The 22,479-nt window shown below is 46.1% G+C and overlaps 10 protein-coding genes across 10 annotated transcripts; 5 read left to right on the plus strand and 5 right to left on the minus strand.

Annotated features, from left to right (window-relative positions):
• Positions 1 to 357: 357 nt before the first annotated feature.
• On the plus strand, positions 358 to 2,135 carry BGW36DRAFT_400951 (septin; the record flags this gene model as incomplete). Its single annotated transcript, XM_046218689.1, has 2 exons — positions 358 to 911; positions 971 to 2,135. 2 exons carry the CDS (start codon positions 358 to 360, stop codon positions 2,133 to 2,135), a joined length of 1,719 nt encoding a protein of 572 aa, XP_046066687.1.
• Positions 2,136 to 4,064: 1,929 nt separating this feature from the next.
• BGW36DRAFT_420069 (putative serine peptidase) lies at positions 4,065 to 6,473 on the plus strand. The gene is made up of 10 exons (XM_046219486.1): positions 4,065 to 4,363; positions 4,429 to 4,546; positions 4,608 to 4,762; positions 4,821 to 4,943; positions 4,990 to 5,159; positions 5,213 to 5,297; positions 5,348 to 5,453; positions 5,512 to 5,671; positions 5,727 to 5,921; positions 5,974 to 6,473. The coding sequence occupies exons 1-10, from the start codon at positions 4,145 to 4,147 to the stop codon at positions 6,233 to 6,235; spliced, it is 1,593 nt and encodes a 530-aa protein (XP_046066688.1). The 5' UTR covers positions 4,065 to 4,144; the 3' UTR covers positions 6,236 to 6,473.
• Positions 6,474 to 6,584: 111 nt separating this feature from the next.
• Positions 6,585 to 7,226, plus strand: BGW36DRAFT_364071 (uncharacterized protein; the record flags this gene model as incomplete). Its single annotated transcript, XM_046214521.1, has 1 exon — positions 6,585 to 7,226. The coding sequence occupies one exon, from the start codon at positions 6,585 to 6,587 to the stop codon at positions 7,224 to 7,226; it is 642 nt and encodes a 213-aa protein (XP_046066689.1).
• A 612-nt stretch (positions 7,227 to 7,838) lies between these two features.
• On the minus strand, positions 7,839 to 9,759 carry BGW36DRAFT_349907 (putative bicyclomycin resistance protein; the record flags this gene model as incomplete). Its single annotated transcript, XM_046213305.1, has 5 exons — positions 9,303 to 9,759; positions 9,037 to 9,231; positions 8,835 to 8,970; positions 8,211 to 8,774; positions 7,839 to 8,140 (listed from the first exon to the last, which is right to left on the minus strand). Exons 1-5 carry the CDS (start codon positions 9,606 to 9,608, stop codon positions 7,839 to 7,841), a joined length of 1,503 nt encoding a protein of 500 aa, XP_046066690.1. The 5' UTR covers positions 9,609 to 9,759.
• A 619-nt stretch (positions 9,760 to 10,378) lies between these two features.
• On the plus strand, positions 10,379 to 12,229 carry BGW36DRAFT_306078 (autophagy-related protein 22-like protein; the record flags this gene model as incomplete). The annotated part of the gene is made up of 5 exons (XM_046212117.1): positions 10,379 to 10,549; positions 10,627 to 10,796; positions 10,851 to 10,927; positions 10,992 to 11,420; positions 11,487 to 12,229. The coding sequence occupies 5 exons, from the start codon at positions 10,379 to 10,381 to the stop codon at positions 12,227 to 12,229; spliced, it is 1,590 nt and encodes a 529-aa protein (XP_046066691.1).
• Positions 12,230 to 12,732: 503 nt separating this feature from the next.
• BGW36DRAFT_388851 (uncharacterized protein) lies at positions 12,733 to 13,510 on the plus strand. Its single transcript, XM_046217273.1, has one exon. The coding sequence runs from the start codon at positions 13,036 to 13,038 to the stop codon at positions 13,192 to 13,194; it is 159 nt and encodes a 52-aa protein (XP_046066692.1). The 5' UTR covers positions 12,733 to 13,035; the 3' UTR covers positions 13,195 to 13,510.
• A 289-nt stretch (positions 13,511 to 13,799) lies between these two features.
• BGW36DRAFT_56498 (DOPA-like domain-containing protein) lies at positions 13,800 to 14,912 on the minus strand. Its single transcript, XM_046222424.1, has 3 exons — positions 14,641 to 14,912; positions 14,369 to 14,559; positions 13,800 to 14,292 (listed from the first exon to the last, which is right to left on the minus strand). Exons 1-3 carry the CDS (start codon positions 14,709 to 14,711, stop codon positions 14,036 to 14,038), a joined length of 519 nt encoding a protein of 172 aa, XP_046066693.1. The 5' UTR covers positions 14,712 to 14,912; the 3' UTR covers positions 13,800 to 14,035.
• Positions 14,913 to 15,265: 353 nt separating this feature from the next.
• BGW36DRAFT_364074 (uncharacterized protein) lies at positions 15,266 to 17,816 on the minus strand (the record flags this gene model as incomplete). The annotated part of the gene is made up of 2 exons (XM_046214522.1): positions 15,266 to 15,577; positions 15,636 to 17,816. 2 exons carry the CDS (start codon positions 17,814 to 17,816, stop codon positions 15,266 to 15,268), a joined length of 2,493 nt encoding a protein of 830 aa, XP_046066694.1.
• Positions 17,817 to 19,169: 1,353 nt separating this feature from the next.
• BGW36DRAFT_400957 (putative short-chain dehydrogenase) lies at positions 19,170 to 19,994 on the minus strand (the record flags this gene model as incomplete). Its single annotated transcript, XM_046218690.1, has 2 exons — positions 19,170 to 19,564; positions 19,610 to 19,994. The coding sequence occupies 2 exons, from the start codon at positions 19,992 to 19,994 to the stop codon at positions 19,170 to 19,172; spliced, it is 780 nt and encodes a 259-aa protein (XP_046066695.1).
• A 203-nt stretch (positions 19,995 to 20,197) lies between these two features.
• On the minus strand, positions 20,198 to 21,547 carry BGW36DRAFT_388856 (beta-lactamase-like protein). The gene has a single exon (XM_046217274.1). The coding sequence runs from the start codon at positions 21,433 to 21,435 to the stop codon at positions 20,245 to 20,247; it is 1,191 nt and encodes a 396-aa protein (XP_046066696.1). The 5' UTR covers positions 21,436 to 21,547; the 3' UTR covers positions 20,198 to 20,244.
• Between the last annotated feature and the right edge of the window lie 932 nt (positions 21,548 to 22,479).

The raw sequence follows: 22,479 nt of genomic DNA on the forward strand, positions 1-22,479 counted from the left end.
TTTTGCAACACTGGAGTCTTGTCTGACTGCCGTGTTCTATATTGCCAACTTCGGTCCAGCCTTGCTCTGAAACCTGGCTAGCGAAGTTCGATTAACGATCCGGAGAAAGACTCGTTTGTTGGTTGTCATTGTGATACCTGCTTGACTGACCTTGTGTGTGTGTTCCACAAACCCAGTGGTGAGTACCTATCGCGTTCTAGCACAGCTGAGCCCGCGCCTGGCAAGCAGGAGCAGGCGGCTCGCTGCAGCGACTGTACTGTTGGCTGACGAGAAAGGCGAAAACAGAGAGACAGATTATAACTTTGTTTTCGTTGTTTGTTTCCCCCGTAACCCCCGCCGAAACAGGAAGCCGCCGCCATGGCCGCAGTCAGACCGCGCACGCCTGGCAAGAGTCAGCCTCCGCCACTGCCTGAAGCGCTCCCCGCCATCACCGAGAACGGCTCTCGTCCTCCTGCCAACAACAACTTGGATGCTGCGTCGCGCAGGTCGTCCCTGGGCTTTTTGCGCCGCTCCAAGTCCACCGAACCGCTTGCCGAGCGCAAAAGCTCTGGCAGCAAGATCAACAAAAGGATGAAGGAACAGCTGAGAGAGGAGGAGCTCCGTCGCCAGCGCGAGTCCATCCCGCAACATGCCCCTCGTCTCCCGGACCTGGCTCCCGCGCCTAGAATGCAGACCTTTGGAGGCGAAGAGCGACCCGCGAGTCTTGCTGTGCCCACTCCTGCAGGAGCTGACAGCCGAGCGAGCTCTTCGCATTACAGTATGCCGGCCACTGGCTTCACGCCGTCTGTCGACCCTTACGCGAGAACCGAAAGCATGACACATCGTGGCCGGTACAGCTATGCCAGCAGTGCAGTCAGTACTATCAACAGCCCTCGCAGGTTGCGTCGACGCAAAGATCCTACTCCGTACAAGTAAGTTACTAACAAATAGCTATCCCCACTAACGAACATCACTAATGCAATATAAATAGCCTCCTTGTTGTTGGAGCCAAGAACAGTGGAAAGACCTCTTTCCTCAACTTCTTGCGCAAGTCTCTCGAACTTCCCCCTAACAAACACCCCATCCGCTCCGCTGAAGAGGTCTTGGAAGAGTCCAATTCGTCATCCAACTCCAACTTTACCAATTATTATTTGGAGACGGAAATCGAGGGCGAGCGAGTCGGCCTTACCCTCTGGGACTCCGAGGGCCTGGAAAAGAATGTGGCCGATCTGCAACTGCGAGAAATTACTGCTTTCTTGGAAAGCAAATTTGAGGACACCCTGACGGAGGAAATGAAGGTTATTCGCTCTCCTGGTGCTCGTGATACCCATATTCACTGTGTTTTCCTTATCCTCGACCCTGTTCGCCTGGATGCGAACCTTGCAGCTGCTAAGAAGGCTGCTGAGAAGGCCAATGGTGATTTTTCGGCTTCGCGTGTGATTGGTATTCTCGATGAAGACCTGGACCTCCAGGTTCTTCGTGTCATGCAAAGGAAGACGGCTGTGGTCCCCGTTATTAGCAAAGCTGACACCATTACCACCGCCCACATGGACTACTTGAAGAAAGCCGTATGGGCTAGCTTGAAACAGGCCAAAATTGACCCGTTGGAGGTTCTTATTCTCGAAGACCAGGAAGATGAAGAGCCCGAGACATTCTTTGACGAGCAGGAAGAGTATGACTCAGACACCACGCCAGGTGCTGAAGACGAGATTGAGGAAAAGTCTGAAGCTGGTGCTCATGGAGACACTGATCCAGCCATCGAGACAACACCGGCCGAGAAACGTACAAAGTCTTCATCTCGTGGGCATCGTCGATCAGAGAACTCAATTTCCATCACATCCACTACTGACGTTCCCTTCATTCCTCTCTCGATCCTATCGCCTGATCCCCACTCCCTTGAGTCGCCAGACCTGCCTGTCGGACGCCATTTCCCATGGGGCTTTGCTGATCCCTACAATGCTGAGCATTGCGACTTTGTCAAGTTGAAAGATTCCGTTTTCAAGGAATGGCGAGGTGAACTTCGCGAAGCAAGCCGAGAAATCTGTTACGAACGTTGGCGGACTAGTCGTCTAAACATCAACAGTGCTCCTCGAAAACCTTCCATTATGGGACGCTATGGGCCGCCACCGGTTCAAGGTGGCCGCATCGCACGATAAAGTGAAACTTGTTGTCGATCATCCCGATGTGATGAACTTGTCTTCTCAACTCAGTCGTTCGGCCATAATCATCCACTGTTGTCCTGCCTTGGCAGTCTCTCCAGGCAGTTCGGACAACGTTGCGCGAACGATGAACACACAGTCTCTGTTTCCTCTCCCTATTGCTCAGATGCAGTATTATGCTTTCCCTCATTCCTTTATATCTATTTTCCTTATTCCCCGTATTATCCTTTCTCGAACCTGGGGTTGAATGGCTGCTTGATCGCCCTGTTGCCAAGCCTATTTCCTTTGTCTGGCCTTTGTTTCTCAAGGGTGCATTTCGCCTCAGTATATCCGTGATACGCTTTGACATCGGTAACGTATGAATGCCCGCAGGGAAAATGCATGCGCCATTGTTTCTTAGCTTCGTGTCTCGGCTATGTATGGTCCTAGCAGAAGCTAGAGAACGCAGCGTTTGTATTATTAGCATTATCTCCCTGCCTAGTCTATCCTCTGATTCCCAATATGTTTTGCTTTTGTATGTTACCTGCGGCTAGTCTGCATTTTGATCGGATTAAAAGCGCTTATTTGTTGATTCTTGTTTATTGCAGAACGCCCAGAATCCGGCTACATCCGTATAAATGACACTTTGTCCTTTTGTCACCTGCTCCATATTCTAGTAAGTACATTATTGTACAGTTGTAGAAGGCATGAAACGTAGGACTGCGCGCTCCTGCAGCCGTCGAATTTCACATAGTGACATTATTGTCTTCAATGAATATTAATCTTATTAACCCTACCAGACACCAATTTCAAGGTTTGCAATGTCACCTTCTACATATGTGCTTGGTGTTATCGCTACTGTCACCTTCTACATATGTGCTTGGTGCCATCGCCACTGTCAATACGCACGCACTATGCCATTTGTGAATTAAATTGGCTTTTGCAACCTGCGGTTTTTCTGAGATCAAACCAATCATGATAAATTTGGATTGGCAAATGCCAAAAAGGTACCAGGGTATAAGGCCCACTCATCATCTCGCCGATCCGCGGCCGAACGCCTAACACCATACTGATGTTACATGCAAGGACGTGTTTAGTACGACTAGGCGATGTGCTCGTGTTTGACGTACTTTCTGGCTTTTATTTCTAATCCTGCTGTAGTGGTAGATACTAGTAGCAGCAATGACATTAATGATTTTTTCTCATCGTCGGATACAAATGTTGTGGTATCGCAAAAAAGGCGCGTCCTAAACGGCTCGCGCTGGATTGAATTTTAACTTTAGAATGACCAAAATTAGATAAGCATAACCAGAACTGGGTTTTAATTCGCTGCTTCCTAGTGGAGGTGATTGCCGGAGCCACTTACCACGCCAGTGACGCGCCTTCCTTGTTGGGACAGTGGGTCTTTGCGGATTTCTCTTCTTTTTTCTTTTTGTTGATGTGCGACAACAATACTAGTTGATGCTATTTCCTCGGAATATATATATTATTCTGCTCCAGCAACATCACATTATTGACCTTGACAACAAAGAGAATCAAGGCAGCTTTCTATCGATCATGCGCCTGGGCGAGTGACCTTTTCCCCTGATCGCTTATCAGGGGGCCAGCCAAGATGCCTCGTTGGTCCTATCCACAACTGCTACCCCACGATTTTACGCCATGCGACACCTGGAACCGTAGCTTATTGGTGGAGGTACAGATGAGGCCTTCTGCTTGGACGGTTTAATTAGAGTAACCCCTGTTGAAATGGTCGATAACGGCGCCAGGCTATGCTCTTATCTTGCGCCATCCGTCGAGCTTCGTGCGATAAGTGGAGAAACACCAAACAGAGCGAAATACCCAGCGCAGTACGATTCAATTAGGTTGCATTAGCTGCTGGTAGGGTATCCAGTATCCCGCCGGCGATACCCGAGCGATGTCGTGCCCGATCATGTCTTAAGTAGCTAAGATTCAGCCTCCGATCGTATGTCATTTTTCTCATTTGTTGGTGGCAAAGACCTCTGTTTCAAGGGCATCACCCGTTCAATATGCTCTCCATTCTGTCGCTCGCGACTATTTGCGCCTCATGGGCCTCGGTCGCTACCGCTCTGCCGAAGATCCCTTTGGCTCCGGGGATATCTTCTGATGATGTCAAACAGGGATCGGGCTTTTTTACGCAATTGCTTGATCATGATCATCCTGAATTGGGAACGTTTTCTCAGCGCTGGTGGTGGAATGACCAGTATTGGAAGGGCCCTGGATCACCGGTGAGCCTATGAACAAAGAAAAATCGCGACAGCATTTTGTATATTCTAATTTAAGCTTCATTTAGATCGTAGTATTCCAGCCTGGCGAAGGAGATGCTTCTGGGTACACGGGGTACCTGAGCAATAAAACATTGAGCGGCCTTTATGCCCAGGAAATGGGTGGTGCTGTTCTCATTCTTGAACGTAAGACCATTTTCGATGTTCTCGCTCATCAGCTTCTTGGCTAAACGTTTAACATGTGCAGACCGGTACTATGGCGAATCTTCTCCTGTTCAGGAATTGACCCCAAAGACCATGCAACACCTTACTTTTAAGAATGCGCTCGCCGATACCGTCAATTTTGCAAAGAATGTCCAACTACCCTTTGACAACACAACTGGAAGCTCACCGGATAATGCTGTATGATAAATATGTGGCCAAATGTGTTGAATATATGCAAACTAACCATGTGCCACAGCCTTGGATTCTTGTTGGTGGTTCATACAGTGGTGCTCAAGCTGGCTGGACTGCAGCAACCTTACCGGGCACTTTCTGGGCTTACCATGCCTCCAGTGCGCCTGTCGAGGCGATCTGGGATTATGTATGTTGAGCTTGATCTATCAAAGTCAAACCACTGACTCTTGCAGTGGCAATACTTTGTTCCTATCCAGGAGCGTCTGCCCAAAAACTGCAGTACCGATTTAGTCAACGTCGTTAAACACATCGACAGTGTTCTTTTGGGATCTGATGAGAATGCTAAACAGAGCCTTAAGAGCCTGTTTCAGCTAGGTGATCTGCGTGACGATGACTTTGCTGAGTATGCTTATGCAAAAATGAATGATGCTAGGGTTATTAACAGTTCACTATTAGAGCTATTGTTGCTGGACCTTACCTTGGACAAACTACCTCATGGGGCCCTTCTGTGGAATTGTACGGCTTCTGTGACTACATTGAAGTGTGGATCCCGTGAATTTTTGAATAACAATAAACTAACCACAAATTCAGAACGTATATGCGAACCCTCCCGCAAATGCCAGTGCCTATGGTGTCGGCGTGAAAAAAGCTCTGGCCGGCTATGCACAGTGGTGGAACTCTGTCTACTTCCCTGGATGTCAGTATTGATTAATATTCCAATTACAATATCTCCATCAGTTACTGACCATGCATAGCCTGCACATCTTACGGGTACTGGACCTCTAACTATACCACCGAGTGCTACGACTCGTATAACTCATCCAACCCACTATACGCCGACACAAGTCTCAGTAACACCGCTAATAAGCAGTGGAACTGGCTATGCTGCAATGAGCCTTTTGGTGCTTGGCAAGAGTAGGATTTCCTTCGAAAAAGGTTAGCCCAGAACACTGCTAACACTCAATAATAGTGGCGCTCCCAAGGGAGCTAGTTCCATTGTATCCCGCCTTGTGACTGCTAACTACTTCCTCCGTACCTGCGGCACATACTTCCAAACTGATGACGGATATACTTACGCCAGTGCTAAAGGCAGGCGTTCCGGCGCTGTCAATGCCTGGTCTAAGGGCTGGTTTGGAACAACTGAACGTGTAATTTGGGCACAAGGGTACTTATCTTTTCCTCCCCCGTAAAACTGTCAGTATTAACATTTGTTCTAGGCAATATGACCCCTGGCGTGAAGAAACCGTGTCATCCGACTTCCGTCCTGGCGGTCCTCTATCATCATCCGACCCCAACCCCATCTTCGTCATGGAGGATGCTAGTCATTGCTACGATCTGATTCTCCAAAACGCCCAAAACAATGCTGGTGTCCAGCAAGTCGTCGACCAGGAAGTTAAGCAGATGAAGGCTTGGGTTGCCGAATTCAAGCCTAGTGGAAATGGCACTTCAACTGCGCGCCACAGACTACGTCATTTTTAAAATGGCGTTTGTAATAAAATTTATAAAATGATGCATCTAAAGACTTGAGATAACGTTCGATGGAACTCGGCATATAATCCTACATAGCCATCAATTGACATAGTGCGCACAATTTAAAATTCACTTGTTCTTGACTATCTTATGTAATTTTGAAAGTATAAATACTCTTGATATTGACAACTACCAAGCATTGACTCCTGAGATGAGCAATTATATGATGCCTCCCATGAATTATTAGGTAGCAATTTGAATCATTTAAATATTTGCTCCTACATACAATTTTCATTTTTCATTTTACTTTTTCTATTTACCGGACTTGCGAGTCAAAAGTTAAGGAGCTCAAACAGAAATGTCTCGTACCGGAAGGAGTGAGCCACTTCAGTTCGTACAATTGTATTACTGTAGTGCTTTGGACATCACTTACTTGTCCTCGGGTCGAACTCCACCCCGAAAACGACCAACAAAGTCTCTCCTTAAGCACCTTATAGATCTTCGTATGCGGAATCCGAATAATCTCACCTCAAAGGAATATATGGAGAATGTAATTGTACTATTGCGAGCCGGGGACCGACCTGTCAATGTCGAGCGGTCGTTAGCAGAAGATGGACTTTCCATCGCTGCCTCATTGACCCGCCAGCCTACCATCGCAGTGAATTTGTCATCAGATTACGTTAAGAATCTAAAAAAGCTTGTACGAATGCTTTCTTTCAGTGAGAAAATTGCCAATCGCATTGATTATCATGATATGGACATGCTCATGAACACGTGGTATGCAGGAGAGGCTAAATCGTATGGTTTCGGCGCTGGCGTCCCCAAAGCTCTCCGTCTTCATCGGGATTCTTGGATCGGTGCTTACTGTATGGTTCTGCCTAATTTCAGTGAACCGTCGACGGATCAAGGGTTTGATGTGTTCATGCAGATTCGAGAGGATGAGTTTGAGGAGCTTGAAAAGGACGACAATTTTATGACATATTCCAGTCGTCTTAACTAATGCCGAGTGAGGTTGGGTGCATCAGATTATTCAAATGGGTTTATTTGGTGTGTTTGTTTCTTGGGTTTTTTATTTGGGTGAGGGCATTTTTCTCTGTGTCAAACTATGTATGTCTGTATGTATTTCAGACAGAAAATTGGGGTTGGGCTAGTTGGCCTGAGAGATCAGGTTACAATAATAATAATATTATAATTTCTCTCTAATAATCTATTTATAGTAATATTTCTCTATAAAATTTCAGTTTTCGGTTTCGGTTTTTAGATTATAGATTATCATGAATATTAAGACATTTAAGTAAGCTCTTTGTAAACCGGTATGGCCGTGTCCGGGAGTGTCTAGATAGACCTGATGTGGGTAAGTTGAAGATTGCACCACTCAATATTACGACGATAAAGCGCCAAGAGGTTACGCAGCAAAGAATTAGAATAAGTTAGGATCGGAATTTGATTTGATTGGAATACTAATTTAAAATTTAATTTTGCGAGTACCACCATCACTACCATTTTTGGGAGTGGTACATGTACTGGGCCAGCCAGAGTATGGAAATCGAATAATCTTATTCCCCTGTAATCGGGGCATAGTTGAAAACATCTAATTTCTAAAACTGAACGTTTACTGTCCGCCATTTCCCCCTCTTTTCATCTTTTCATTCCTGGCCTTTCTCCACCCTGGAGATTGAGTACGTAAGATTATTACCGAGCTTCCCACGACGACGAGATTCAGAACTGCAAGCCCTGTAAAGCACCAACCCCAGCCCATGTTTTTCACAAGAGGGCTAATAATAGCAGCGGCCACCGCAGCAGCAGGACTGCGAAGCATATTTCCCAGGGCAAATGCCCCTGCAGCTTGTTGAACAACACACTCCGTCAAAAAAGCGTTGGTAGTCACGAAAATCCATGACATGCCAAACCCAGCTGCCATAGGTTTCGTTAGTAACTATCCTATTGAAAAGTATCAATGCTTTTCGCAAAAATAAAAACGTACTAAGGAATGTGGAAATCAAGGTGGCAGCAGGGTGTATAGACCTATCAACGAACCAGCCAAACATGACCAGACCACCAACACATAGTAAAACACCCCAAACTTGATCGACAAGTCGAGTTTCTGGTGCTACTTGCTTCTCTCCCACAGCTGCTACCAGACGAGCACGTCGCCAATCAGAGAAACGGCCCCCAAACATAGATCCGATAACCATGGCAACACCCACAGCTACAAACCCTACACCAGACTCGGTGGTTGTCCAATGATACGTCTTTTCCAATGCCGTTGGAAGCTGCACTACAATGCAAAAATAAGAGGAATAGATAATCGCAGTGTTGAAAGAGACAATTCCGATAGGCGGGTACTTGAAGAGCCGCCAATATGTTAGTAGAGTCACTTTCGGGGGTGATGGGCCTTTTTTGTCTCCTGATACTAGCTCTGAGACCAGCTTTGGTGGAAACAGAATCCATCTACTCTCAGAATATATTTCACCATTGCCAACTCTTGCCCGAAGAGTTTCGGGCAGAAAGAAGATTATAACCATCCATAGAACACAGCTTAGAATTGCTAGAAGTAAGTCAGTGACGGAAGATACCGGCGTCTTAAGCTGGCGATTACGAATTGTACCAAGAAAACAAAACATCCATCTCCAAGATGCTCCCCCAGCCAGTGACCCTCCGAGAATGGGACCCAAAATAGGACCGCACTGTGGCCCAAGCAGAAAATATGACATTGCCTTAGCTCGGCGACTCGGTTCTGTAGTCTGAAAGTGTTTTAAATCTTTAAGTATGTAGTCATTGTAAATCCGAAGTTAGACATAAGAACGTACATCTGCTACTGTTCCAGCTCCCATCGACACCACTGCTGACGACCCAAATGCCTGTAAAATGCGGAGAAAGAACAACGCACCGATATTGGATGGCAAAGTAGCAAGCAAGACGTTGGCTAGAATATAGATCGCTATTGAAATAATATAAAGGGGACGTCTCCCTCGTCGATCTGCAAAACTAGCCCAAAACAGTGGCTGATAAATTTTCAAACTCAGCTAAATGCTGGCGTGCACATGTCAACAACGTGATGAAAGGCGCAACTCACCCCAAACGCGAAAACGACCATAAAAACCGATACTGTGGCATTTATAACGGTACTACTCACACGAAACTCGCGTGCCAGTATAGGAAGCGCTGGCAAGTATATATTGCCAGCAAGAGGCCCAAGAAGTCCCACCAGCGTCACAATACCAAGGATCAACTTTCGACGACTCGTAGGAATGGCTGTATACACTGGAGGAGTAGGAGGTGGTGATAATCCATTATTTAACGCCGGAGAAAGCATTGTTAGGTCACTTTGAACCATAGATTTATCATCATGGGGTGCTAATTGTAGTGCTCGTCCTGCCATCGGGAAATCGTAACAGTAAATCGCCAGCTATAACTACACTCACAGAACGAGCTCCAGATGCCAGTTCATTATAAAGGCTCTAGAATGTTCGTAGGAATTATCAAAAAGTAGTTCCGATAATCCTGGGCCAGCAATGAAGCTTAGGTCTTTGTGGATTGCCCCTTTCAACCATGGAAATCGCATTTCCAAACTTACAACCCCGATCATTGTACTTGTCTGATTTTTTCCTTCGTGCTAGACAATGCGATATTTAGCTGCAGAAGTGGGTCAATACCCATACTGTTCGAGCTTCGTATTCAAACCTACACGCGAAAAAGGTATATTTATGCCCAAATGGAGTTTCGGATGTTGGTATGATGGGTCGATCGGCTGTGGTGCCGACACAGCGGGTGATATTTGATTTATTTCCTTTACCTACTACGGCCGATATTTCTATGGTTCCTTTGTTCCCTGTTCTACCCGGGGCTAATTCTAACCACTGTAACCTCGATCATGGTTCGTTGGGCTAGTCGATAGAAATGTGCTCAATTATGCGCATACGCTCGGCGTGCTTTAGCTTATGTGGATTTCGATCTGTGGTATTTACTAGTACTACTTGTATTGAGCAAATTAATCCGTTAAAAACTCTTCAAGTAGCTATGCCATGGCAAAACTAAGGAAAGTGATCTTAAAGCAGATGAGTTTCGAGAAATGTCTGAGATGCGGAATACCTTCGCGTAATGTCTCATCTTGAACACTCAGAAATAGATATGCCATCGCCATATAATACGATGGATGGTCTACAGAAGAATAAAACGGTTGATACCAAGAAATTTGCGGTATCAGCAGAGCAAACTACGTCGAGTGAAGAAAATGGCTCTCATGAGGTCGGTGACTCTCAGTCACCTAGTCCTATGGAAACCAAAAAAGCTTTGTACGCCTATTTGATCTTGTGTTTCTCTGTCGGTGGCTCTTTTCATAGGCTTGATCGAAATGGAGACAAGCATGGAGGCTGACGAATAGCTTAAATATCTTGCAGACAGGTCCGACCTCCTCTATGGCTTTCAACTATGTATCTGCAGCAATCCAATCGGCCGCTAATTACGTCGGGCATCAGCCTGGGTCAAACAAGCCATGTGCACGACGTGGAAGTAATATTTCCTGTGTGGTAAAATTTGGAAGAAATGAAATTGACTACCAAAGTTTCATGTCAGTTCCTGGGATCTATTCTTGGTAGACCACAACTTATGGTTCTTTTACTAGGCTGTATTTGAAGGCTATTGCGCGTGCAATGGAAGGAGTAGTTACTATTTCGACAGCCGGAATTGCTGATTATTCTCGTAAGTAACAGGAACCATGTCGATATACTGAAGGTTTCACTAAAATTTGAGGAAACAATATTAGACTATCGCAAGAGTATGATGATGGGATCCATTTTCCTCTTCGGTGCTTTAGCATTGCCTTTCGCAGGTATGACGAAAGTTGATTACAGTCATCTGAACGCTCTAGCTTCTCTTTACTGTATCATGACTGCTGTTCAGGGTGTTTATACGGTGATTGAAGGGTCTTACATTCCGATATTCATGCGATCAGCAGGTTTGTCTCATTCTAGACCCCGGTTAGAGGTGGGGGACCTCGAAAATGTCGAGGAACAAAACCAGCGAACATGGAAGAAGGGATTTTCTGTCAGCGTGTATGGGCTTGTGGCCAGTAATATTGGGGGACTCATCGCATTGATAATTGGCGTCATACTGGTTTTTGGGAGGGGATCGTATGTCGAGATCGGATACTTCAATTACCTTCTTGCTATCACAATAGCAGGATGCATTACAAGTAAGTACGCCTCATTTACAGTTTTAAATATCAAGTGTAAGTTGACCCAAACCAAACTCGAAATAGTTTTCTTCGCATTTATAGGTCAATACCTCCTACCGTCTGTCCCTGGTCGTGAGATACCCATGGGGCAAAGTGTATTTTTCCTGCCCATCAAGGGCTGGTTCAAATTGCTATCTTCCATAACCCGCTATCCGGAGGCATTCAAGCTTTGTATCGGTTGGATTTTGTGGAATACCGGTTACAGCAACTTCCTTGGCCTGATTTCATCGCTTTTCCTCCAAGTCACTGGCTTCAGTAGTAGTGATGGGGCCTATCAAGTCTGGTCATTTACTAGCGTTATATTCGCTGTTATGGGCAGCTTGGGGTTTCTCTACCTCTTCCCTCGAGTCAAAATACACATAAAGAGCTGGGTTTACGTCTTTCTCATCATAAACATTCTTTGCGTTCTATGGGGCTGCATTGGCATTAGTAACCATGTGACTATTGGATACAAACACCAAGCTGAGTTCTGGGTGGAGCAGGTACTATTTATGTCAACAAGCAGTGCGCTGCGATCCTATAATCGGGCAGTCTACTCGTCGCTTCTTCCGAAGGGCTCGGAAGCACAGTTTTTTGGCTTGGAGATCACCTTGGATCTTGCAACAGGCTGGATTAACCCGCTGGTTCAGGGGGTTATTCAAGATAACACGCATAACTTGCGTTTTCCAATGATTCCAAATTTATTGCTGATGTTAGTGGCAACGGCACTTTATGTATGGGTGGATATTCCCAAAGGAATGGAGGACGCCAAATCCGCTTTAGAATGAAGGAATCTCATGATCAAGGGAAATAGAATTGATATAATTGATTATGTACTACAACTAATCTGCTATGAAAATGGTTCAAGGTCGAGTGCCAAATTATTCTCTCAAGTGGTTGATCGAAAATCGAAAATTATTTAACATATTCATACACAATCTTCAATATTTCTTAGATGCTTCATGGTAATATTTTTGTGCTTAGATTTTAAAAAGCGGCAGAAAGTTCCGAACATAAATTTCGAAATATCATATTTCATAAACTTGCAGCTGTGATATTTCACTCCATGTATTGTAATATTTTGGGCAAGTTTACCAATACAGGTTTCCAAGTCGCCTGTTAATACGGTTTCTAGAATACGTAGACGAGCTTTCTCTAATTATTTTGCGCTAGTATTCTTAGTGTTGAACATGCACAGCTGACAACCAACATTAAGAGCGAATATGAGCAAATATGCACTATTTTATTACATATGATTAAGCCCTGACACTCCAAGATAACCCCATCTCATCGTCTTCAGTCTCAATTTAATTTAATTTTTCCCTTCCATTGACGCAACATTAAGTCGTGTCGGACGATGAAATAGTAAACGAAGTTCGCGTGGATACAACGGACCAGCCTGCAGAAATTTTCCACTCGTTAGCCAAAACCAACTTACAGAGACTTATATAAAGATATCTACCGGTGTCATTTTATCTGGCTACCGGGGATCCAGAGTCCAGAGACAGTTCCTCACCATGTCAATAGCGTGGTGCGCATCTCAAGCAATGCTAACTTTCCCCCTACGCATGCACGACTGCCACCATGGAACGAAATGAACAGACTTTCTATTCATTCAGATAATATCGGGGGTCCGAAATTCGATATTAGATTGTCAGATTCCACTCTAGCACGCACGACGGACTCATTGAAGGATGAAATATCTAATGATATGCACTCATCTCATGATCTACTACATATCCCTACACCATGACACAATTGCGTAATCCAGTTCGAGAAAGATACAAAGTTTTATGTGGTCAAGTCGAAAGTAATTAGGGATTTCACTACCTCTGCTAATTATGTTGGGGGTAATCCAGAAAAAGCCCTAGGGGGATTCTTTTCGCTTCTATATGAATATGATTCAAGGCTTGCTTCTTCACCCAATCGTATGCAAATGGCTTTGGGCTGGAAGGACAATGTCGGAAATATGAGAATATCAACATCCTTGTCCAAGAGTGGCGAATCCACTCTTCTGTCTGTTGAGGAAATTCCGCTTATTTTCTACGCATTTCCTCCTTTATTTGGGGTTATTGCAGATTTCGGACTACCTTTATACGTGAATGGGTCGATATCGGTGTAAAAAAATTGAAATGGTTCAAAGCAAAAAATTAGATATAATTTGACTGAGAGGTTTCATATTCTCTTAACCCATCAAAATACCGAATCATAGTTGGGAAGATTTCACTGTTTTGTCCACCACACAGCATTCGACATCTGAGGTTCATCAACAGTATTCAAGACAGCTAGCACGCATTGAGTTTTGCTTCGACCTTTGGGCTATTCTCGAAGCCAATTCTTCGTCTCCCATAGACAAGTATTTCCCTCAAACCAATGGTATGCAGTTGAGTAAAGTCTAGGTCAAGGAACCAAGAGACACAGGGTCTCAATCCGAACACGCACCTCAAGCCCATAGAGTAGTTTGAAAATCCTGATGTACATCTTCTTGCTTCCTTTTCCAAGTTCGATTTTACTCGACTACCGGACCTAAAATTAGAAGGTATGATCGGACTAGGCTCGTAAAAACATGCACCAGCCGTTGGGGAAAAAATTAATTACAACCCCTTCAGGGGCTCTAAATCCAAGGGGAATCGTTCCCCCATCCATATGGCTCGTTGCGAATGATTTCTCAATTCTTCCCCTGGATTCACTGTATTTGGGTGAATCAACACACTTAATGGGCCCCTATTAATCGCCAACCATGGAACAAAAGCACCAAACTCGACCGGATTGAGAAGATTCACTTCGAACATGGCGACTGGGTGGGGACCAACGGGTCTGTCCCAGAACCGATATATGCGTAGCTCGGGGACTTTTCATCGTTGTCAGTATCAAAGTTTTACTACGCTTCTTTTATAGTGGTTTCAATATATGTACAATAAACGTACATTCGCGACGAATCCGTTCATGAAGCTCCTGGGCGAACTTGGTTTGTCCAGCATTTCTTTGTATGTAGTATATATGTACATCGAACCCGCCACGACGGCCGTTATCGAGTGGTGCGGGGAAAGAAGTATACGCGGAGGATTTTATTCCAGTTTGCAGATTAAGCAAGGATTTTCCGTCCTCTGCTTTTTCTCTTCAAAAAATCAGCAGACATTTCAAGCATTTCTTTCATATCGAGGCTGTGTTTGGCACGTAGTAAGATGTCAGAACGTACTCGGTGAGTGGCTCGAGGTTCTCGTAACCTTCTAGAGGAGAAGGGAACGTATAGTGGACAGTGTCTGCCATCGTCCAGTATTTTGATGCTTGTAGAGAAACGAGAAAAATATTGCCAGTGAGGGGTAGAAGAGTAGAATAGCAGTTGATCGATTGCCAAGTAGTAACTAATCCAGGGAGGGAGTAAACCCAAAGAAAGGCTACCTCCGATCAACAATATTTCATAGCATTACAAATACAAGCATTGCAGCACGAGGCAGTAGAGGAAGCAGTGCGATTCGCAAAACGACGGATAATCGCGGAATTCGCGTGCGAATGGCGTCACTGCCGCGGGGCAGAGTGCGGAATTAGCCGTCTCCGATCTTTTGGCAACGAGATTATTACTACGCGTGTGCAAGGCAATTCTTTCTAGGTATTCATGATAGTACTGCATGGTACTAGCTGTTATATCAATTGAACCCTAGAGTTAGGTTAATACTTTCACGTTTGGTAAAATCTACACTTTAGCTGATTATTTGAGGCACACAATGCAATCGATTCATTATCATTCCCTACATACCAGCCACGAACAAAAACACTCCTTGATTCACTCTCAATGCCTAATGTAAATAGAGAACTTTTTGTATCTACTTCAACTGGCTCAATTTGGATGAGCTCCGCGCCAGTTCGACGCAGAACTCACCCCACTCACTACCTCCACTAGACGTGATGATTTCTTGTGCAATGGCCTCCTCCACGCGCTCCTTGTACCGATGACGATATTCCTCTTTGACAAGCTCCAGGTGTTTTGGCTCCCAGTGGAGACGGACAAGCCGCGAGATGAGCAATTCAGAACGCTCTTTGCCAGGTCGAGACTCGCGGATAGCTTGATGTAAGAGTAGTGCATCGCGCATCGGGCGGTTGATCGCTCCGTTGAGAACGTGCACTAGCGTTTCGCCCTGTGGTCGATATTGTTAACATGTATTTCAGACTGAAATGAGAATATGGTACACATACAACCAGGTTTGGTGACTTTTTAATGACCTCCTTTGCAAAATTTCTCTTAAGTTGAGTATCAAACTCGTTCATAATCTCCCGTAAGTGATAATCGCTCCGAAGCAAGATAATGTTTATCATCGCTGTCTCGCCGCCTTCTCTAGAGACCAATGCACGATGCAATTCAGCAATATCGCGCTTCACCAGATGTAAGTCGATCTGCTGAGACTCTGGCTGTCTTCGCTCAGACAACGACAGCAGAATGGCGGTACGGAATTTGTCAGCTTTCAATTCAGCCTTCATGCACTTCTCGAGATCATCAGAGTATCGCGCGTCCCGGAAGCAGTTCTTGATTTCGCGGATATCCGAATTACTTCGTCCGATGAGAGACTCAATGAGCAGCTCACGCCTTGAGGTACCCGCCTGGTAATAGCAGTTGGCCCAGTAAGCTTCAGATTCCCATCGGCCAAGAGCGGTAGCGTAGCAAACTTTAGCAAAGGAAGTGCTACCCAGTCTCATTTTAATATGCTTGGCTATGTTGATTCCCTTGCCTTGGACCTTGGCGTGGGTCTTGTACTCTTGCCGCAGGGTTAGTATTTCATCGCTCGTGAGACTAGGCAAGATCTCGAGAAGCGGTGTCGTATTAACACTAGTGCGATGAGAAAGTGCTTCTTTCAATGCAATTGCATCTGGCACCGGATCATAGAACATGACTTTCTTGCGGCTTGATGGTGCAATCAAAATTACTTCTTCACCAGCGCGACTAGAATGTCTTCCGTGTTTCTTCCTATCTTTCTCTAATTCCTTTTCTCGTTCTCTTTCTTTCTTGTCGTCCCTGGATTTGCTGTACTTGTGCTTTCGGCGACGATCCGAGCCAGACCCTCCTAATCCTTCAAGGTCAGAAATATCATCATCGTGAGCAAGGCCTGCTGGGTTCATGATAGGCGAAGGCATAGGCGAAATAGACTGATAAGTGCCTTTGTATGCTTCGAGTAACGGGCTGGCCGGAGGACGGCCGCCTGTGTGACTCATTCCGCCTACTGAAAGATTGCTAGATACAGATAGACTGTGAGGACGGCCATGGCGGCTGGTGCTCTCGGCGCGAGACCGTCCCGGTGCGATCTCCAAGAATTGCGGCTCGGTGCTCGCGGTATACGGCTTTGCGAATTGACTTTCGTTACTTTGGGTGTAATTTGGTCGATCATTCTTAGAACCATACTTGATATTGGGATCGGGATTAGCATACTGCCACTGAGGTGGATTCGCATACGACGACGTCGAAGTGTATGCTGGTGCCTGCGAGTATGGGTTGGGTTGTTGGGGAGCGGTAGCTGGATAGCCGCCGGGAAAAGCACCTGGAATGGCCTGCGTGCTAGTAGGATGAGTGCTCGGCGGCACATAACCAGGCATCTCGCTCGGAGGAATAGGAGCCCAGTCAGGAGGCAAGACAGGAGGGACCTTCTGAACACCATTGTGACCGTAGAGCCTTGGGTCGGGGTACTGGCCAGGTTGCTGGAATGCGAATTGGTCTGGTGTGGAGTAACTTGGATGTGCGCCCGGTTTCTCACGACTAGTGTCATCTGGGCGATAGGTCGAGCTCACCCTGTGAGACTTTGAAATTGAATCGCGCGATGACCGAGGATCCTGAGATGAGTAATTGCGGCGATGGTCCCGGGCATCTCCATAAGCGAGTGCGCTGAGGTCAGAGTCACTTTCCGTTTCTTCGGAATCACTCCCATACGTCGGCGAATGGCGGCCACGGCTGCTACCCTTGGAAGCCAGATGCCTTTTGTCGTCTTCATCCTGATATTTACTTGACCGACTCGAGGATTTCTCATAATAACGCTTTTTCGAGTCATCTTCTTCCTCTGAATGATAGTATCGGTCTTTAGCACGCTCCTTCGCTCGGTATCGCTCCTCGTCCGATGAGTCAGAGAGGTCGTATTTCTCATATTTAGAACCGGATTCCTTGGTTTCACGGCCGCTCCGACTGGAATATTTAGCTTCTCGGCGTTTTTCACGTCTCTTTTCTTCGGCTGAGTCGGAATCGTCATAGTATTTTTTCCCTGTCCTCGAAGATGAAGAAAGATCCACAGACGGAGAAGGAGCGCGAACGTCGCGCGACCGAGAGCGCTCTTTTCGACCGCTAGGGGACTTGGAGCGGCCACGCGAGCGTGGATCGTTGACTTGCAAACTCGACATGGGATTGTTGTGCGGCCGGCGAGTGCGGGGTCAGGCGGAGAAGCTATCCAAATTCTTCAAGTAGTAATCAAAACAATGTACGTTCTGGAGGGTGTCCGGCACAGTCGTCTGTCTTCCGATGATCCCACGTCTTGGGTAAACGAAGGACGAAATTTTCGGCGCAAAGAGAACGGCAGGGGCGAAAGTTCGTCGAAAGCAGGACAAGAGGCTGAAACGAAGCTTGGCCATTCGCATTGATGATCCCCGCCACCGTGCAGCGACGGCCGGCCGCGACTGAGATTATTATCGCCTAGGCTTAGCCGAGTAGCAAATGACCCGCCTCAGCTGAACGGCAGCCCGCACGGTGCATCACAGTCTTGGATTTCTGCAGTATACTGGACCGACATAGCCAATAATGATGCACTGGCGCATTTGACTTCGACGAGTTATTTGCCTAGCCTAGCACTGGCGGGCATAGAGCAAGCCCAGTAAACACCCATGATTCGGAGCAGGAGAGTCCGTACGTAACGCGACACTCAAATCAGACGACGCCCGCTAGCAACAGCTAGCATCTATTCGTCGTCCACTTGGAGGCTGGCGGGCGGCGGTCCCAGCTACTCTAGTCAACTGACCAGCCAGTCTTCTGCAGAGCTCGTAAAGCGCACTACGTATGCAGTAGGCTAGTTCGCTGTGGTCGATGGCTGCTTTTCATGATGGCGAATAACCGGTCGTGCTGCGACTGCGCAGGGTCCACGAGGATCGACTGGCACGCAAGGATGAGGAGTCGGCGGTTATCATGCCCTCTCGAACAGGAAATCGATTGTCCAATTATCAAATGGCTAGGAGCCGTCCATTTGGCTGACCTGGCATCGTTCTTGGTTGCGATGCGAAATCAATTCAGTGCTAGAATCAGTCGAGAGCGCGAACACCTTAGTTCCGATACTGTCACGTGACTACATATTGCCTGAGGAATCAGGATGCAAGCTCGAGCCTGGGATCTGGAATCTACGAGGCGTGGGACGAAAAACACTTAGCAGTCCCTATTTATTTGTCATCGCAGAAGGGTCACAGAAACAATGTTCTTCTCATAGGAAACGGGTTCGGGGTACGGGCCCCGACACGTCCTCGCCGCAAAAGCTGGCGCTGGAGGTAGGGCTTTATCTTACTAGCCCTATATCGCAAATAATAGGCTTCAAATGTTCGGCTCGTGGGGTTATCTCTCGCATAATTTGCTTTAAAGTTTTAGGAGCCAACAAATTAAGTGATGTATAACTCTAGTACATGCATTTCTTGATACTATTCAGTCGATAGATTCTATTGCTTGAACCTTGTGAGCAATTGATGTCGGCAACTCTGACTACGTTGGCAAGAATATCAATAGTATTCGCTCACTCCAAAACTTCTCGCCACGGGAGGCATCCCTGCAAGCAACCCCCCATCAACAGGCAAACAAACTCCAGTGATCGCCTTGGCCTGATCGCCACTCAGAAACGCCACTGCAGCAGCGACATCCTCGACTTCAACTGCCCTACCCATCGGGTACCACTGTATCACCTCCTCAAACACGGCCGGGTTGTCTCTGATTTTTTCGTCCCATGCAGCTGTTCGGACGGTGCCTGGTGCAACTGCATTTGCTCGAACGCCAAACTTGCCGTATTCAACCGCAATGGCTCGCGTGAAGTGGATGAGCCCTGCTTTGGCTGTGCTGTAGGCTGGGTTGCCGAATGTACCGAGGCCGTTGGCGGAGGAAATGTTGATTACACTTGCGACTGGATTGATTGTTACACTATCGTTGCTGTTGTTGCTGCTGCTACTGGTCTTCTTGAGGTGATCGGCAAAGGCGTGGAAGCACAAATAAGCAGCGTCAAGGTTGAGTGATATCTCTCTCCTCCACGAATCTGGGTTCGTTTCATGAAGCGAAGCTGCACTGGTAGCTCCAGCGTTATTCACAAGGGTTTTGATGCTGCCAAGAGCGGATATTTTTTCTGCCAGTTTGTTGACGGCTGTAGAATCAGTGACATCGCACGTCTCGATGGCCATTTTTTGACGAATTTCAGAGGGAAATGTATCAAGTGCTTGGTTTAGTTTTGTAGAATTGATATCTACGAGCACAGTAAGAGAATGCTTCACAGCGAGCTGGCTGGCGATGGCACGACCGATATCGCCAGCACCGCCAGTGATCACTGCGATTGTTGCCATTAGACAATTAGAGCGAGGTGACAGTTAAATAGGTAAATCCCGGCATATGGATGCGGTATGCCATTGAAATGGTAACGTTAATATGTTCCAAATGTTAAAGTTGGTCTAATTTGAAGGACCTTTTACATGATAAGAAGTACGAACTGCGGGGAAACGCGCACATCTCGGGATGCACGCCGACTGCAACATGCAAGACGAATAATGTAACATTGAATGTATTTAGATAAAGATAGTATAAAGCTTGATATCGTTACTTCCGATAAACGTCTCCATCTTTCATCAAACCCTGAGCAATGAGCTTCCTTCCAGGCTGACCATTCACTGGCAGCTCATTTACAAAATGCCAATGACTCATTTTGGCCCACCCCTTTGCTTTCCAATCATTCATTTTGCCGTTGGGGAACACATCGACCACTTCTCTCAACGCAGAATCGTGTGCGATCGCAACAAATACATTTTCATCTGCGTCAAACTCTTTGAGTGCTTCGACGGAGCGTAATGCTTCCGCTGGGTCATCGTACCAGGACCAAGATTCTTGGGAGGGTTCGTAGAATGTTGACGTTCTGGACTCCTCATCATCACCTGAGTTATTATCAGAAGCCTTTCTTTTCGGATGGCATGCCGTAAATAAAGTGCAGGGACACGGAACAGGCAGCCTGGGCGTGTCTAGCTTTGTCTCGATGGGCAGTGTCAGAGGCATTGGTACGTATTTTGTTGGTCTATACATTCCCGGGAAATGGGAGATATCGCCACCTAGAAACACGAATGTATCCGGCGTGGTTCGCACAAGACCTGAGATATGACCGACTGTGTGTCCTGGGGTGTTGAGAAGGTAGAAACTGCCGTCACCAAAGTAGTCATAGGCAGCATATTTGCCGATCTTCAGTGTGCTGTCGTCAGCAAATGAAATTTCAACGAGATGTCGACCGCCTTCAAAATCGGATTGATGGAATGGCGAATCTTGTCGCACAGGATAACCCGGCAGAAACTCTTTCTTGAAACCCGGTCCCACGATAATGCTCGTTGACTGGGGGAAGCGCTGGATGTTCCCTGTGTGGTCGTAATGAAAATGGCTCCATACTACAGCATCGACCCCGTCGCCATTGACAATTTGTTCCTGACCTTGATGCTGCTGTAAAATATCATATACATCATACTTCACATCCAACCCCAAAACGCCTTTACTCGTAATTCCGTGTAGCACATGTGGCGGCAAATTCCACCAGTCCTTACGCGATCCATTGTCGAATAAAACGCGCTTGTTCAGCCTTGAGTTGTAGATGTAGAAAGCAAAAGTAGGCAGGTTGAGTTTCTCGTGGCCTTTGATTTCGGGCTGCATGAGGGAAGTGGTGGAGCAAACGATTTCGCATGTCGCATCGATGGCCCAGATATCGCACACGTTAGGTGAGGATGGGATGTTGAGGGGAGGGAGGATTGCCATCGTTTTATTTTGCTCTTCTAATTTTGATGCTATTTTGTTTCAATAAGACGAGGAATTGGAATTTGGCAGAAAGATAATTGAACGGTTCAATCCCCACTTGGTGCTTAAGGACTCGAACCTTTTCTCCAACGATTTCACCTTCTCCAAGATTTAATACTCCAGCATCCCCACTTGGTCCTTTTAATATTTGAGGGGCTATGCGCGCTCGGAATATTACTGAATCGTAAAAATACATCGATTACACCAGAAATCTTATTCATGGAAATCCACATAATTGAGCGCATTTTAAGCCCTGGCGTTAACATTGAAACTACAATGGCCAGATACAGCGTGGGACGGTACTACTTCCACTGTACACACCCCAGTTTGAAACCGTGCATTGCAAATATCCGATACGATACAGAATCTATTGCCCTCTTGGAGTGAATACTGAAACCATGGAGATTTTTTCAATATTTTGACCGGATATCTTCGAATTTAACGTGGCGTCGCTTATTATTTGCATTAATTTCAAGCACACAAGACGATTCTGGCAGCGATAAGCTATTTTAATGACTTACAGGTAAGACTCTGAAATCATATCACGTTGGTAATTTGTCCAACAGGAATGATCTAGATGGATGTGGGTTTTTTAGGATGTTACAGTAAACCGGAGCTATGCAATGGTTTCTGATGTCCGTTACAATCTGTTCCCGCAAAAGATTATTCTCTTAACAGTAACTGTACATATAATCGAATACATATCCTATAGATGTAATAAACTAAGAGATTCATAGCCAGAAAAGAACTTAGAATGACTGATATGGTGAATTTTCTTTGCTATCCAATATGTATTCGGAATTGGAGAAACGAGATATGTGTTTTGATAGAGTCGAAGGATGGATTGAGAAATTGCGGCCGAAAAAGGTCCAAGAATCTTTATATAGAATAGAATGGTCGTAGACACGTTGATAGAATTGCTGTTGAAATGGTTAGTGACATACCTTGCACCTTCCTAATCCAGAGCTGCTCAGTGCCGGCGAGCCGATCTCGTCATCCTAGCCG

This window comes from Talaromyces proteolyticus (genome assembly GCF_021365285.1).
Source record: "Talaromyces proteolyticus strain PMI_201 chromosome Unknown BGW36scaffold_13, whole genome shotgun sequence".
Taxonomy (NCBI): domain Eukaryota; kingdom Fungi; phylum Ascomycota; class Eurotiomycetes; order Eurotiales; family Trichocomaceae; genus Talaromyces; species Talaromyces proteolyticus.